At 43.4% G+C, this 15,881-nt stretch overlaps 1 protein-coding gene across 3 annotated transcripts in view; it reads left to right on the top strand.

Moving 5' to 3' along the window:
• SLC38A9 (solute carrier family 38 member 9) overlaps positions 1 to 15,881 on the top strand; it is a 1,177,634-nt gene that overhangs the window by 406,698 nt on the left and 755,055 nt on the right. For all 3 annotated transcript variants that reach the window (XM_069627285.1, XM_069627284.1, XM_069627286.1), the window contains one exon: positions 4,360 to 4,530. In XM_069627285.1, coding sequence (XP_069483386.1) covers positions 4,360 to 4,530 — 171 coding nt within the window. The remainder of the gene's footprint in view (positions 1 to 4,359; positions 4,531 to 15,881) is intronic.

Here is a 15,881-nt window from a genome sequence, read left to right as displayed (position 1 = left end):
CGTGTCAAACGCAAAGGAGAGGTCCAGTAGGATGAGGACAGAGGGAATGTTAGAATCGAGGTTGGAGAGCAGGTTTTCATGGATGTTCAGGAGAGCAGTTTCCGTACTTCTGGCAGCTCTGAAAACCAGATTGGTACTCATGGAGGGAGCCAGCAGAGTCAGAATGGAGATTAAGCTGAGAGATGGGCAGCTTTTCCAGGAGCTTGCCCAAAAAGGGAGTAATGGAAATTGAGCTGTAGTTTGCCGGACATGACGGATCAGCAGTGGATTTCTTGAGGAGAGGATGCACAAGGGAGTGTTTAAGAGGGGTGGGGAAAGAGCCAGAGGAAAAGGAGAGGTTGCAGAAATCAGCAAGGGCCGGAGCAAGGGTGTCAATGTGGCCCTTAATGGTTTTAGAGGAACAGGGATGGACCTGTTTTGATGAGGTTTTCATAGATCGGACTTGTCTAGATATCTCATCAGGGGAGAAAAGAGGAAAGGAGGAGAAAGGGGGATGAGGGGTAGCTGAGAAGGAGAGGGAGGAGGAGGGAGAGGGGAGGAGAGGGTGGACAGGATGTCCTGGGTTTTAGAGATAAAGTGAGAGGCAAGGGCATTGCAAAGATCCTTGGAGGAGAGAGGAGGGGTGGAGACTGCAGTAGGGTTGGCCAGCTCCTTGCAGATTTTGAAAAGTTCGCCCGAGTTGTTAGATGCTACAGAGATGCTTGTATGTGGACTCTCTTCTTAGTGTGGACAGCAAGTCGGTATTGCCTTTGGAGCAGGCGGCAAGCCAGTTTGTCAGAGGATGAGCAAGAAGCCCTCCATTTCCTTTCCGTCGCCCTACACTTCCGTTTAAGTGTTGCTAGGTCAGAGTCATACCAAGAATGGCACTCTGTCTGGGTCTACAGGATGTATGGGAGGGGGGTTTAGGCACCCTGGACTGAGTTGCCTCGGCAACTCAAGTCGCACTCTTGTGTGATTGGTTCAGTGGTGAGCCGCCCGGCTCACCACTTCGCATGTTTGAGTGGCAGCTAGGACTGATGAATGGGGGTTTTCTGCATAAAAGCAGGGCTTTGGGGACTGGAACTTCAGAAGTCGCCACAGGACCAAAGAATCCGAAGAGGGAGAAGCTGAGCCGACCTGCAACGACGACACCACCGGTGGAGCCCTGCTGAACCGTCTCACCACTTCCCAACGACAGAGAAGATCTTCATCCCGGAGAGTCTTCTTCCTCTGAGCTGGTGGGGATAACCAGCTTGCCCTCTTTTTCGCCTTCCTGGATCGTCTCGTGGTCGAATCGCCCGTGCCAAGCACCCCGGTGGCCGGATAGCCACGCTTCACCACTACCGTGAATAAAAGGGTAGTACCTTTTAACCGGAAAACTCTGCGGCTGGTTTCTTCCCTGGCAGTGCAACGACCTCCAGCTTTCCTCTACGTTGAGATCCCCTCCTCCCCTGGACGAAGCACCGACTTGCACCCGCTGCCAGGAACAACTGCCCCCGCTGGAACTTTCTCACCATTTCAGGTACTGAGTCCCGCCTGGTCTCCCTTGCAACAGACTGTTCAAGGTGTCCCGTAAATCCTTGACTTTCTATCCTGGGGTGACTTGGGACCTACTAATAACTTTTCCTGACTTGAGCCAACCCTTTTTGAACTCATTGCAATGACTCTTTAAAAGTACTATTCAGCGGTGTGATCTTGGACACATTCCGCCTTGCTCTCTTCAAGAGTGGGCCTGGCCTATGACTTTCTTGCTCCTCAGTGGTTTCTGCCTTTTCTGACTTGCTCTGGTGCTCCTAAAGTGTTGGTATTGTGTATGTTCCGAATTCTACCTTTTTCCCACCCTTTTTAATTAACTTATTGGAGTGCCATCTTAAGTTAAGCGCTCACCTCTGTCTGAAAATAAGTGGTGTTTTAACTAAGACTTCTTCAATAAGCGATCAGGGATGTATATATATTAATAGTGACTGTGTTTGAACTTGCTTGCCATATTACTGTTAGTGTATTTTACAAAGTGTTTTAAAATAAATAATTATATACTTTTATACCCAAGCTCTGGTCAGTGTTTGCTTGTGCTACTGTATTTTGGTACCTATTGTGTATACTCTACATACTGTATAACTGTTCTTGAGAGAAGTCTGGCTGCTCAGCCACAGCTACCAGGTAAATCTGGGCGGTACAGACTGCTACCAATTGGGTTTACTGCCAACACCTGTAGTCTTAAGCCTTTTGCAGTGTTCCCTAAGGGAACTGCACAGGTTTCTGCCTAACGGGCCGGAAGGAAGGATGGAGACAGAGAGTGAATCGCAGAGGTTGCGAAAGAGTGAAGATGAGGGACAGGTAGAATCAAGATGAATGTTGAGGTCACCAAGGAGGAGAAGATGAGGGGTGGAGGCCAAGAGGGAAGAGGAGAGGTCAGCCCACTCAGAGAAAAGAGGTGATTTGACCAGGGGGCCGGTTGAGAGTAGCAACAGTAAGAGAGTGGCTAGGAGAGAGACTGAAGACTAGGCATTCAAACGAGGAGTATGCTTGAGTGGGAATGAGAGTGGCAGGGACCCACTCAGGGAAGATAAGGGCTACACCCCCTCCAGGCCGATTGGATCTGGGAGCTGAGAGGATCTTGTAGCCGTCTGGGAGGAGAGTGTCAAAACTCATGATAGAGCTGGCTGTGAGCCATGTCTCGGTGAGACCGAGGACATCAAGGTCGAGTTCTTCTAGGAGGTGACAGATGTTAGACGAGTGTTTAACGGCCGAGCGAGAAATTAGAGTGGCGAGATGAAGAAGGTTGCCAGGCTTAAAGACCTTCCAGGGAGGGGGTACAGATAGTAGGTACGCCCTGCATAGGTGTGGAAGGAGCTTGAGATGGGACAAAGGAGGAGGCGGAGGAGGGCAAGGTAGCCAGAGGAAGAGAGTAGGGGACAGCTGGAGATAAGAGGAAGTTGATGAGGTGAGGGAACTGCCTATCAAAGAGGAGGTTGTTAGCCTGAGGGCCTTGCACCATGACAGTACCATTTAGATAGATATTGATAAAGACTCTAGAGGAGTCAAAGAGATACATACGTACTTCCCAGCGGGTGCCACCATTAATGGGAGAGGAGGAGACAGGACAGAGCAAAACGGTGTTCTTAGTCTTTTTGGACCAGTGGAGGTATGCAGCCAGTTTGGGGGAAAAATGCAATGTGGGAAGCAAATCTATAACACCCACTTTTAGCTTCAGCATTTCCACTTCTTTGGCCTGGGACGAGGAACATCTATAAACCAATTTCTTACCAAAGATCACAATCATGGTTAATCTCTAAAAATGGGATCATCTGAACTGAGAACTGTAGTGTCCGAAATCAAAGAGCCCCCATCACCAATGTGAAACCAATAATATCTTTGAACTGATTTTGTAAACGTAGGAAAGTTTCATTCGGAAATTCCGTAGACTCAGTGATGTGGTACAATTTGTATTTAACAAACTCGGTTTTGTAAGTGCAAACTCTGCCAAGAGATGCTGTTTACTGTGATGATTCATCAGTTCTCGTCAGTTAGCCCCAGAGGGGAGCCCTCTTCTATGAGGCTAAGAAGGTGAGGCCGCTACCCAATAGTCCCCCTAGGGGTGATAACAATGGGGGAGGACCTCATAGGGAGGGACTCCCCTCCCAGGGATAAGGATGTCCACCTGAGGAAAAGCCTCCCCACAACCTGGTCACAGAACCTCCTACCCTCATGGTCACTCTTTTCTCCCACCATTCATAGTGGGACCATCTGTTAATGTAAAGCCATGACCTTGACGAATAAGAACATGAGAAGCAATATGCAAAACCAGCCAAGTACTACATCGATGTGGCTCACTGGAGGCATGAAGAGAGCCAAAGAGACTTTCCAAGATTGTATTGATGTTAATGCATGTCCCATATTTATTTTTCCACGTCCGTTTCTCTGCTTGACTCCTTAATTGTCTACTGCTATGTACTTGTTTGCCCTTTGCTGTAATTTACAGCTTTCTCACCCTAGGAGCATTTCCATTGCAAATCCCCCTTTTTATGGTTCCACACACTACTCACCACAGCCTCCTCTCCTCTTGCCTTTAACTCTTGTGTGGTTTTCTTTTATCTTTTTTTCTTTCTTTACCGTCACCTTTTTCCACAAATGGCTACCTTTTCTTGTGCTGTTGCACATAATTCAACTTCATCCCATCATTTCACTTCTCCTGGGAAATTGATAATCCTACTCGCCTCTGAAAACTTTTGTATTGATTTTGTAATTGGTCCTTATTTTTGCCTGTTGTGTACCACCTGGCATGTTGGTGATAACTGATGCAAGCCTCTCTGTGTATGAAATGCTGTGCCTAGTAATCAGCCCTGCCTAAAAAATGTGTTTTTCCTTTTCCATGTTTAGCTATGATCGACACCTCAAGCTGGGAATTTCCAGACGTGTGCAAGTACTACTTTGGCTCCTTTGGCCAGTGGTCCAGCCTGTTGTTCTCTCTGGTGTCACTAGTTGGAGCCACCATTGTTTATTGGGTGCTTATGTCCAATTTCCTGTTCAACACAGGCAAATTTATTTATAGTAAGTATTTGTTTGGTTGTCTTAAAGTGCAAATGCATCACTTTAAATAATCACTAGGACTAGTGAAGTGAGCAATGAATTTCATTATAGTCGCCGTCATGTTTAGGGTACGCCAAATGTCCCTTTGTTTCCGCAGTGTTACTAGAAAATAATTGTATGGTGGTTGGTTTGGGACGGATGCAGCATAGTGTGTAGCACACTAACAAAAATATCTTTCCAAAGTAAAAACAAGATGATTGCAAATCAAAGATGTCTAGAAGTGTCAAAATAAATGAGCTGCATCTAAATCGTAGCATAGTTTGATATATCCACATGAGCTGAAATTCCTGGATATATTTTAACCATCCTCTCACTCTGGCTGTAATCAAGAATACATGGCCACCTCTGGTTCTCCTAATGTCGGGTTCCTGCTCTCAAATACCTTACACAATGTTTTAAATGTAGGTAAAAATATTTTTTAGAGACAATCCCAACACATCTTTTCAGTTGTTGAGCCAATTGGGGATGGATGATTTTTTGGATTTGTTTAGGGGTGGAAGGGTATAGGGACTAGTCTTTTTGTTAATTTTGTAATTGTCACTGCCTACAACTCTGTGCCCATGATACTATATAGAGTTATGTTGCTGTTTGGGGCTAGGTCTGCCTTCATCAACTAACTGAAATAAAACACAATTCATAAAACCATCAGTCAGGTGATGCATGTGCCCAGTTTAACCTCTTTAATCAGAAATTAAATATGGACAGTACTACCATGCCTTTTGAAAAAAAGCAGCAAAGCAACTCCAAATGGACAAATCAATGAAAGCAGTAAACTACTCCAGTGATGTCATCTCTGTCAGCCTGTTCAAGTCTCTGTCAAAACGACGACTGTCTATTATGGATATACACCATATCGCAAAACCTAGGTACCTTCACTCAGGCACTATATTACAAACTATAGACCCATCAGGAACCTACTAAGCCATAAAAGCAATCGGGGCACAGAGAAGTTCAAAATGCAAACTGATATGCTTGTATGCATTGTGAAACAGATGTAGTATTTCTTGAGCCCAATATTATCCAGTTCTGGATTTCTTTTTTCTTGGTGTGAATAAACATTTTCAGAAATGACATCACTTGAATTAGTGTAAATGTAATCTGTTGTCATGAGCAGTAACCTATACAAATGGTCATGTACTTAAAGCATTCAACCTTTGTAGATGGTGATCAGAGAAGATCTGCATAACTGGGAGGGACAGGGACTGTTACTTGATGACATGCCAACAGCCTTCATAATACCCGCTGTGCAAATAGGACATTTTGGAGTGGGAAAGTGGTCTGTCGTGGCTGAGACCAGAGTCTGACTATTTCCCTAATTGGAGGCGGAGCACTGCAGTTTTGGGCCTCACCTGAGCGATTAAAAGAGAATTTGCAGAGCAGAGAAGTGGGGTGGGAAAGTGCTCCCTTGGGGTCCGTTCGACTGGGTGAATGCCGGCTTACCCAGGAGCAACTTCAATTTGAAGATTGACTTTCCAGAAAACAACAGTGTATACAAGTAAGCCTCTGAGTTACTTGGGTGCGGCAATTGAATATTCTGACCCTTTTTTCTGTTTGTTCACTTACATACTACTGCGAATAACTGGGTCATGTCTTGCAAAGTTTGTAAGAGGATCAAACTGAACACCCCATGCCAAAGTGGACCGTCCTTAGCCTTAACTGTGAAACAAGGAAAGGAGACACGTAAGAGGAAGGCTAATTGGACAGAGTAGATCTCTTGGAAATGTCGCTGTTCATTACATCTCATGGAGCATGATGCAACAAAGGCCAACGAAAATACCTCTTATGGGGTTGTTGGGTGTAATATTGCTGCTTTTCTTTTACTCATAAAGAAACTATGTGGAAGTAACATCTTAAGATAGTATTTGAACAGAAAACCCAGTGGCTATTGTGGTGGAGGATTGTATGGTTTTGAAGTGTGATGTTGCATTGCAAACAATAAGTGTAGGTGTTGCATTTGGTGACCTTAATAAGTGTGGCAGATTCTTGGACCCATCAGGCCTCTCAAGGGGGCCCCGGTAGGGCTGGCTTTGGTAAAATATTGTGATGTTCAGCAGGGGCATAATAAGAGAGGAAATTAAGTGAATAGTGTGCACTAAAAACTGACTGCCACAGAGTGAAGTTGCTACCCCATGTGATGTTGGGGTGAGGGCACTTTGTTGTGGTACGGTGACAGAACCCAAAGAGTTGCGTAGGGTGGAAAAACATGATATATATACACCCAATGTGGGGAGCCTCAATTGGCAGGAGTAAACCCTGTTTAATTACTCAGCTCTCCACTTGTGGTAGGGCTTTGGTGCGTGGACCAAGTGTCTGTAAGGCCTCCCCAAATGAATGGGAAATGTGGTTGTTTATTAAGTGTCCTCGCTAGGGAATTACCAAATGGTATTTTTTACTCTGAGGAGGCTGGAAGATCAACTATGCTCTAGCTGGACCTGCTGGGCAGAGTATAAATATAGGATTTGGTGCAGTTTTACAGCAGATTATGGCTATGGAAAATGTGTAAGATGTGTGCGGTAGTCGTGCCAGTAATTATCCTCAAAAAGTAGACCATTGTGGTAACTGCAAAATGTTTACACTAAAATGGACATGCCGTGTCACTGCCTGGGAGGCCGAGTTTTGGTGCTTAGCCCTTGGGGTTGAACACCAGCCAAACGAGAGATAAAGGAATGAGTAGGTGTGAGGATTCAGATAATGTTGGTACTGACTGTTCAGGGAAAGTGGTATCAAACACCCAGTGTAGTGCTGGAGGTGGTGGAATTAAACGCAAATGTCTTTTAGGTTTTGGTGGTCGATAACTGTTTTTAATATTGGAGAGCAATCTGTGAGGGGCTAGTAATGCGAGGCAGACAACTGCTTGTAGATTTCTAAAAATATGACCTTTTATTAAACTCAGTATTTGAAAAAAAGCCTTGCTTGCCCTACTCTATTGAGGAATTCCCTGCCTAGTGTATAAACTAAGGGGACATTCTCCAGCATGGAAAACTGGCCCTCACACTAATCAACAAACATACAAAGAAAATATATTTCAACACAATATAATAAACAATAAATCTGAATAACCTTCTCCTTGCCTGGGGAATATTCCTTCCCCAGGATGCAAAACTCAAAATGTTCATCAAAGGAAAAGAGAGGTTTTGAACCGGCTCTTAATAGTTCCAAGTCAACAAAAAAGTTAATCAAACCAAAAATCCACAGGTAACAAATCTTTGTTTCTGGATGATGGGGTCCCCTTCCAACTTCCAGAAAAGAAATGGCACCAATGGTAATCCTGGTCATGGTAGATTCTCTTCTCCAATGTAGTTTGTCACAGTTCGAAAGAAGGTGCAATATTCTTCAAGGTCTTTATGATTAATAAGTAATCTTTGCAAAAAGACCAAAAACAATACATACACAATGATTACAATATTTCATAAAATTTGAATTAATACGTTACATTCAAGCAAACATCAATAAACATCAGTTACTATAAAACCCTGAGCCTAAAAGTAATCATATCAATATAGCACACATTTAAGAACTTTAAAACTGCAAGTTTAGGAACAATTCACCACTATTTAAAATCCTTAAACAACACCATTTGGTATTCAGGAGGTACTCCTATGGGGCACATTTTCCAAAGTGATGGGTGCGTAGATAATCTAATTGTGTGCACTCAATCAGAAGAGAATACAGATTAATTTCTATTTCCAATCGTGCTCAAACAGGGACCTTTTCTTGGAGCAGACCATTATTCAAGATACAAATCCTACTCACTCAAAATTTTAAACTCTATTGGAACCACTCAAAGCCCTAGAGGTATTATGAAACAGTACAAGACGCATTTCATACAGCACATTGTTATCTGGGGGAAGTAACAGAGTTCTCAAAAGTTGCAGGCGCCTCCAATCCACCTGTGCCTGCTGTGAGATCAAGCCTAATTCATGTGTTCTATGTCAATAAGCACACAGAAGTCTTACTGCAAGCCTGCATAGCAGCTCAGTTTCGCATGATGATGAGATAGCAAATGAAACTGTGAGGTTTCCCGTACGCATAAATTAAAGCGCCCACCCGGACGCACCCAGCATTAAGTGGAAGTCTTCATGTCCACACGGACCAAGATATTGGGGATTTGAAGATGAGGGTGGGGACTCCTGTAAACAAGACAAATGGGATGTTGCTAATAACTCCAGATACAGCACATTACAGAGTGCTGTGTTTTATAGCCCTTATGAAAGTGTTACATCTTGAACACCACTGAAACTGGTAGGCTTTCGACCTGAAAAAGAAGAGAAGAACCAGCAATCTGGTAACAGGCCGTACATCATTCCTCTTGAAAATCTAGACAGAGGTTGGAGACATACTCTGCACTATGAAAGGAGTCAAAAATTCCAAGACTCATTTATAGTGTGTTGGAGAATACACCGAGACACCTTGGTACATTATTTTATTGTGATTACAGCAGTAAACACAATATATTTTTGGCAATATTCTGAGCCAAACTCTTTTTAAATAGTTCTGCTTTGCATGTAAAACGAATAAAATTGAAAAGCATTCATTTGAAAGGCAGATGACATGTAGTTGACTTAATGGCACACATGTTTTTTAGTTTCTAGCGTAGGGCTAGTTGGGCAGAATCCATACAATTTGGAAAAATGAAAACAATTACAAATTGACTGACCTGATATTTGAATGTGCGACAGTGAGAAACGGGGCAATATTCAGGTGTGAGACCCTTAATAGTCCATCACGTGTGTCCCTTCAATGTCAATAATACACAATTCTTTAAGACCTCTTTAGTTACAACTTTACATTGGTATATTTGTCAGGATGCTTCTTTGTGCTGCTGCTCCTATTTTCAACAACCACACTTCTACTGTTGGTACTATGAGAACAGTCACCTTTATCCCACACTACGTTACTGCTTCCAACCACTTCAATGTGACATCTGCTGACAACTTAGTATACCACTGTAGTTGAAGTACTACTTCCATGCTCAGTACTTTGAATTGTTAGCTAGGCTTCAACAAGATTCACCTTAACCTCTTCAGGTAGGCAAGGTACTTCTCACAAGGGGCAGCCTCTTTGCCTCTCCAGTAGTCTTTAGCACCACAGGTTGTGTTTCACTTCAGAATATTCTTCGCAAGCAATTAGCTCCCAACCCCCAGCTTTACTCGCATGCTTTTGCCAGTTATCAGCCCAAAGATTTACTAAGAAGCCTTGGTGCCACTCTCTGACCTTCAGGTAACAATGGAACACTGGTATTTTAGGCCACTTAACTGTTAACAACTTCAGTGTAGTTGGATGGCTCTTTAACTCTTGGCAAGACTGGTTTCACTATGAAAAGGGGATGCCTATTGGCTTGGGTAATGCGTGCTCTTCTCGATCGTTTAAACTCTTTACTTCTTAGAAATGGAAACATAGTTACTTCTGCATGCAGTGTAGGATTTAGTTTTTCGAGTAAAAACACAATTGCGTACACACGACCTCTCTTTAAAGTGAATTTCAAGGTTTAAGTTTGAATAAAGATTTGTATTCCCATGTAACGGCAACGGATGATGTTCTGACTTCCTTCGGGAATTACAATTGGGCACAGGCAACCTCCCTTTCATGTAGTTTTTCACTCTTTGTAACTTGTAACTCAGTTATTGTCACCGTTAAGTATTCGGGAATGGTTTAGAAAGCGTCTCCTCTTCTCAATTAGGGATATGCAACCACTCTGTTATACAACAACAGTCTTAATTTTTGCAACAATGGTTTACAACGTGCTTAAACTACTCACGCGAGTGTTCAATCTTTCACAGTATACGCTAGTGCTACATTACCATTGTCAGTGAGACTTCGGATATAACAAACCTCTTTCACTCGCATAAAGCAATACTCTAGTCACTTAGGAGCTGGCTACACTTACCGGCAAGGCTTGCACAGTGTATTTGAACGCTGTGTTTCACTCATCATCTTCATTGACACTTGTTTTGTGGTTTGCACTGTTCCCCTGACTTCCTCTATCACTTTCACTGCTTTTGGCTGCTTCTCCAGCACGGGTGTCTTCAGTCCGCCCACTTGATTTGGGAGTTCCTTTTTCTCCTGAGACCGTCTGCTTGCCTTCTGCTTCTGGCATTGGTCTCCTGCAAGTTCACAGAACTGCAATCACGGTAACAGGGCGCACATGGGGGAAAACACAGCCTCCTGCACATCTTCCGCTGCAAAGCCTCTGCACTTTGGGATTTGGGAGGACAGGACTCTCTCAGAACTTGCGTTGAAATCTGCTGTCTCCACGTTCCGGTGTCCCTTCTATACTCCCACATACTCATGATTTGCCAGCTTCCTGCTACTCCTCTGCTCCCCCTGCTACAGCCAGCCTTCCGCTCTCGTTCCAGCTCCTTCTACTCCTCTTTTCCTCATGGGCCTTTAATACCCCACAGGTTCAATGATTGTCTTCAAGTGTGGGCTGTTAGCCTTAATGGCCTGGGGACCGCAATGGCTACTAGTCTCAATTAACTACTATATCTGCATGCCTCTTCTGCCCTCTTCCTCGTTTCGGTACCTCGAAGATTCTTGGACTTGTAGGTTCTTCCAACAAAGTTGGATTTTTCAACTCCTAAATTATTTGTAAGGGTAGATAGATTTTTAACAGAATGGCTGTGAGTACTAGCTATTTCAGAGGAAGATGTTTTAGTGAAGACAACATTTCCATAATCCTTCACATTGTACCCTTGGGATTGAGGAAGATATTTAGTTTGAGATAACAAAAAGGATCTTTCTTTTGGTATAGTTTGCTTTGATTTTATAACTTTAGGGTTCACACCCCTAAATCTAATATGAGGTTCAGATACATTGAAATTACAATATGCCATAACCACTTTAGGTACATTGGGAATAGTCTTCCTGTCAGAGGTAAAATACTGTCTCTCAACCCATGGAATCGCCTCACCACCCTGGGCCCAATCTCCTCCCAGGTGATCCTCCCGGAGTACACCACCCCCAGGGTTGGCACCAGGAAGTGTCTGCCTTCTCCATGCCACCTGTAAGGAGATTTTAGGCGGGTTTCAGTGAGGGATCTGCAGGATTCTTCACAATTCTCAAAGCCTAACTCTGAATCGTTCTAACATGTTGCCTTTGTTTGGGGAAATAACAAATGTATGCCTGATCTCCCTTAGCGATTTAGATGTTTGTTTATTGAGTTTATATAGCGCTTTACTCCAAAGCGCTTTACAGTATAACAACAAGGTACAATAATGAAAGAAGCATATTTACAAACCTGAAACAAACCAGTGGTACAGTAAGTAGAGCAATGTACTCAAAAAGAGGGTATGAGGGGGAGGGGGGGAGGGGAGAGGAGGTAGGTGAAGGGGGTTTCAATGTCTGATTTGAGGTCGGCGGGAGTGGGAGGAAGGGGGAAGGAGGGAGGAGAAGGGGAGGGGGAGCCCCCAGGTGACCTCCTATGTCCCAGGTGGTTTCAGTATCCAATTTGAGGTCAGCGGGAGGAAGAGGAGGGGAAGGGGGGGCAGGGGGTTTGAGGGAGGAGAGTCAAGGGGGGAGTGGAGAAGAAGGGCTTTCAGGGAGGAGCGGAAAGATGAGTAGGTGGGGGTGGACCGAATAGAGAGAGGTAGGGAGTTAGTGGAGGGGGGCCAAGAGTAGGAAGGAGCGGAAGCATGAGGAGGCACAAGGGGCTGGGAGAGGAAGGAAAGGGCCACAGGGTTTGAGGGGGAGAGAGGTAGGGAAGGAGAGTCAGGGGGGAGTGGAGAAGGGCTTTCAGGGAGGAGCGGAAGGATAAGTAGGTGGGGGTGGAGCGGATGGAGAGAGGTAGGGAGTTCCAGTGGAGGGGGGCCAAGAGTCGAAGGAGCATAAGCGTGAGGAGGCACAAGGGGCTGGGGGTACAGTGAGAAGGTAGACATCGGCAGAGCGGAGAGAGTGGGAGGGAGAGTAAAATGAGAGGAGGGAAGAAAGATAGGGGGGCGAGGTCATGGAAAGATTTGTAGACAAGGCAGAGGAATTGAAATTTCAATTGTGAGAGGAAGGGAAGCCAGCCAAGTTGAGAAAGTGAGGGAGAAATAGTCTTGAGGGCCAAGAAGACATGGAGTACGGATAGAGGAGTGATAGATGGATTTTAGGGGAGTCAGGTGAGAGACAGGGAGTCCAAAGAGAAGAGAGGAAAAGTCGTAGAGGCGGGTGAAAATAAGGGAGGAGATTAGGAGTTTAGAAGCGTGGAAGGTGAGAGATTCTTTGATGTCGAGAGGACCGATACTAGAATGATTAAAAGTTCCATCTAGGGCAGTCTATTCAATTTTGATGGAAGAAGTAGGATGTTTTAGCCTGTTGGGCTTTGTCGCCTGTGTACTAATGATTTTGTTTAGCATCTGGAAAATAATTTGATGGGAAGGATGACTGGTGTAAAAAGGATGGATTGCAACTAGAAGGAAACCTGTTTGTGATGAGATCTGACAAGGTTGGAAAGAGAAGAGTAAATTTCTTAGACTATAAGGTGATGGTTCCAAAACAACAGCAAAGCTGGGAATGGCTCCCAGCGTGCCTCTTAAATAAAAGGTATCCCTAATAAAGGGCCAGACTCTTGTGTAGGCGCACATATGCTCTTTGAAAAGGAGGATGAGTCCCAAAGCCTAACTTTTGCTTTCTGGAATGCCAGGGGCTTTGGTAAGCTTACCCAGGACCCCAAGCTTTTGTGAGGTCTTGAGAGATAATACGATGATCTTTCTGCAAGAAACCTGTGCAACAAAAAACGTACCTGGTACGCCCATATTTTCCAGCAATCGGCAATGCTATTAAATGGTGGTAGGCCTTCGGGCGAACAATGCATAGCCCTGAAGCATAACATGGAGTTTACGGGAAAGCTTATTTCAGTGGATGTAAGAGGTGTTCTAGTAGGTGAGGTTGAGCTCGCCTGTGGAGATCGAATAAGGGAAAGAATATTGCTGATTAATATATATTGGCATCCCATGCATTCGGATGTAATGGTTTTCTTGGAGAAGGTGGGGGAACTTGACGAAAAATTTAAGGTCGAGTTCCCAGGCACGGAAATTGTTTTAGCAGGGGGTTTGAATTCCAGGTGTTTGGCCTCAGCTGAATGCCAGAGTGAGGACAGAAATAGTGATTCAGAGTATAATTCTAAGCTGGAGAAGTATGGAAAAAATGGTTGGAATTCTGTGTTGATTGGTGTTTGTTTTTATTTTTTTATTTTAAATGTTTCAGTTTAAAATAAACTTTTCACTTTATCTATCAAACATCTTACATTTATGTTGCACATTTCGATCAAATCACATTTTCAATTCTATCAACAATCTTCTTCCAAAAATGATGTAGATCATCTGTTTCTCAGTCCCTGAGAATATCCAGGCCCATCGTTGATCCAAGCGCATTGTCTTATGTGCGCTCTCAAAGTAGGATCGACATACATTTCTTTCTTGGTCAAGAGGAGGACACAACATCATGAGATGATACAAACTTTCTGTATCCAACTGATTTTTTTGCATATCCGACAAGAGATTTCTTTGTTTACTTGCTGTTTAGTTCTTACTAATCTTTCTCTTGTGAGTAATATGTTCAGCTGTAATTTCAAGAAAAACCTTCTTATGTCTTTATCGGGGAATATAAACAGGTATGGTGGCAAATCATAGATAGCTCTGGTTTCTGTTTTACTTGTCTGATTTTCTTTATATCGGGTTATGAATTCATTTGTGTTTATCCAGTCATTATACATTACTTGTTTCTTGGCATATTGGGGCCTCATTTGTAGCATTTCTTCTGTTATATCTTCATTTCTTAATGCTAGTAATATTTGTTGTCTCCATTTTAACAAAGCTCTAGCATTTATAGGAGCAGGTTTTGATTAGAAAAATGTCATTATTGGTATCTTTACTGAGTTTATTTTTGGGGGATATATTCTATCCGACTTCATTTCACATGGAAGATCTGATGTAAATAGATTGAAAAGGGTGGCTGCGAGTGGGCACCCCTGTTTCAGCCCGTTCCAGGTCTCAATATAAGCGCTCATTTGCCCATCTTCATTTAACCTTACTCGTATTTTTGTTGAAGAATAGAGTAGCCTTATTGGTTGCAATATATGAGGAGGGCAGTTCCACTTTTCCAATTTGTTCCATAACAATTGTCGGTTCACACAGTCGAAAGCCAGGTGTAGGTCCACAGGAGCTATCCAGACCCGTTGGTTTGAGGATTTTGCTTCATGTTTTACAAGGTTCAGAAGGAATAGATTGAAGTTTGTGCCGACTGCACGGACAAAACCAGTTTGTCGGGTCACAATACGTTTATTTTCCGTGGCCCATTCCGTTAATGCCCTCAATAAGATGGTAGCAAATATTTTTCCCAGAGGTTCTAATAATGCAATGGGCCTGTAATTTGTGGAACTCTTTGTCTCCTTGTTTAAAGATTGGAATCAGGACCGCTAGTTTCCAAGTTGAGGGTATTTGGTTCAAATGATTAATCAATGTGATAATTTGTAATATCATGTCCGCCCATATCTCTGAAGCTTTGATTTGTGCGTTTGTAAGGCCGTCTGGCCCTGGTGCTTGTGAATTATTCAATTTCATGATTATTTGTAGAATTTGTTGTCTGCTTATTGTGATTTGCCATTTATTCATTTTCAGTTGAATTGTGAATTCGGGGGTATCCTTGTATAGAGCAGTAAAATGTTCCCGCCAACGGGCTTCGGTAACATTTTGTATCCTTCAATGTTGGACACATTGTGTTGGGTTTAATAAACTTGATAATTCTCAGGTGTTACGATTATTAAGGCATGCTAGCATTTGCTCTGAGTCGTGTTGTAACATGCAGCTTTTATGTGATTTTATCCAATTCCGATACTTTTGTTTGGCTGTGTGAATTGCAAGCTGCGATTCTTTAGATCTTAACTTATTAAGATCTCTGCATAGTTTTTCTAGCTCCCTTTTTTTCATTGCAATCAGCGGATCATAACTATGAGTATGAAGCAGCTGCTGTTTTTTATGATCTTTTTGCGGTTGATAATGTGGTTCGAATAACCACTCGTAATTTATTTTCTCCAAATCTTTTTTTCCTGTTTCCCGATAAGTCTGGTTTAGACCTAGTACATCAACTGGCTTAAGTCTCAGTCTTGTGGCTTTAGCATTCAGTTCCTTGGCAGGGAGTGTAGTTTTCTCTTGGTATAGGTTTTGCTTTAGCCATCTCATTGATATCATGCAATGGTCACTATTGTTCACTGTGATCTCCGTTTTCATTCGTGCCTTCGCAATGTTCTCCGAAATATATATTGGTGTTTGTATAAACCTGAATGGACAAGTGTGCTGGGATATCCCTAGTCTCCCAACGTGCCGTGGAAATTA

The sequence above is a fragment of the Ambystoma mexicanum genome, chromosome 6p (assembly GCF_040938575.1).
Source record: "Ambystoma mexicanum isolate Mex_15411 chromosome 6p, UKY_AmexF1_1, whole genome shotgun sequence".
NCBI lineage: Eukaryota > Metazoa > Chordata > Amphibia > Caudata > Ambystomatidae > Ambystoma > Ambystoma mexicanum.
Note: the sequence above shows the minus strand (reverse complement) of the source record. Positions and strands in the feature narration are given on the sequence as shown.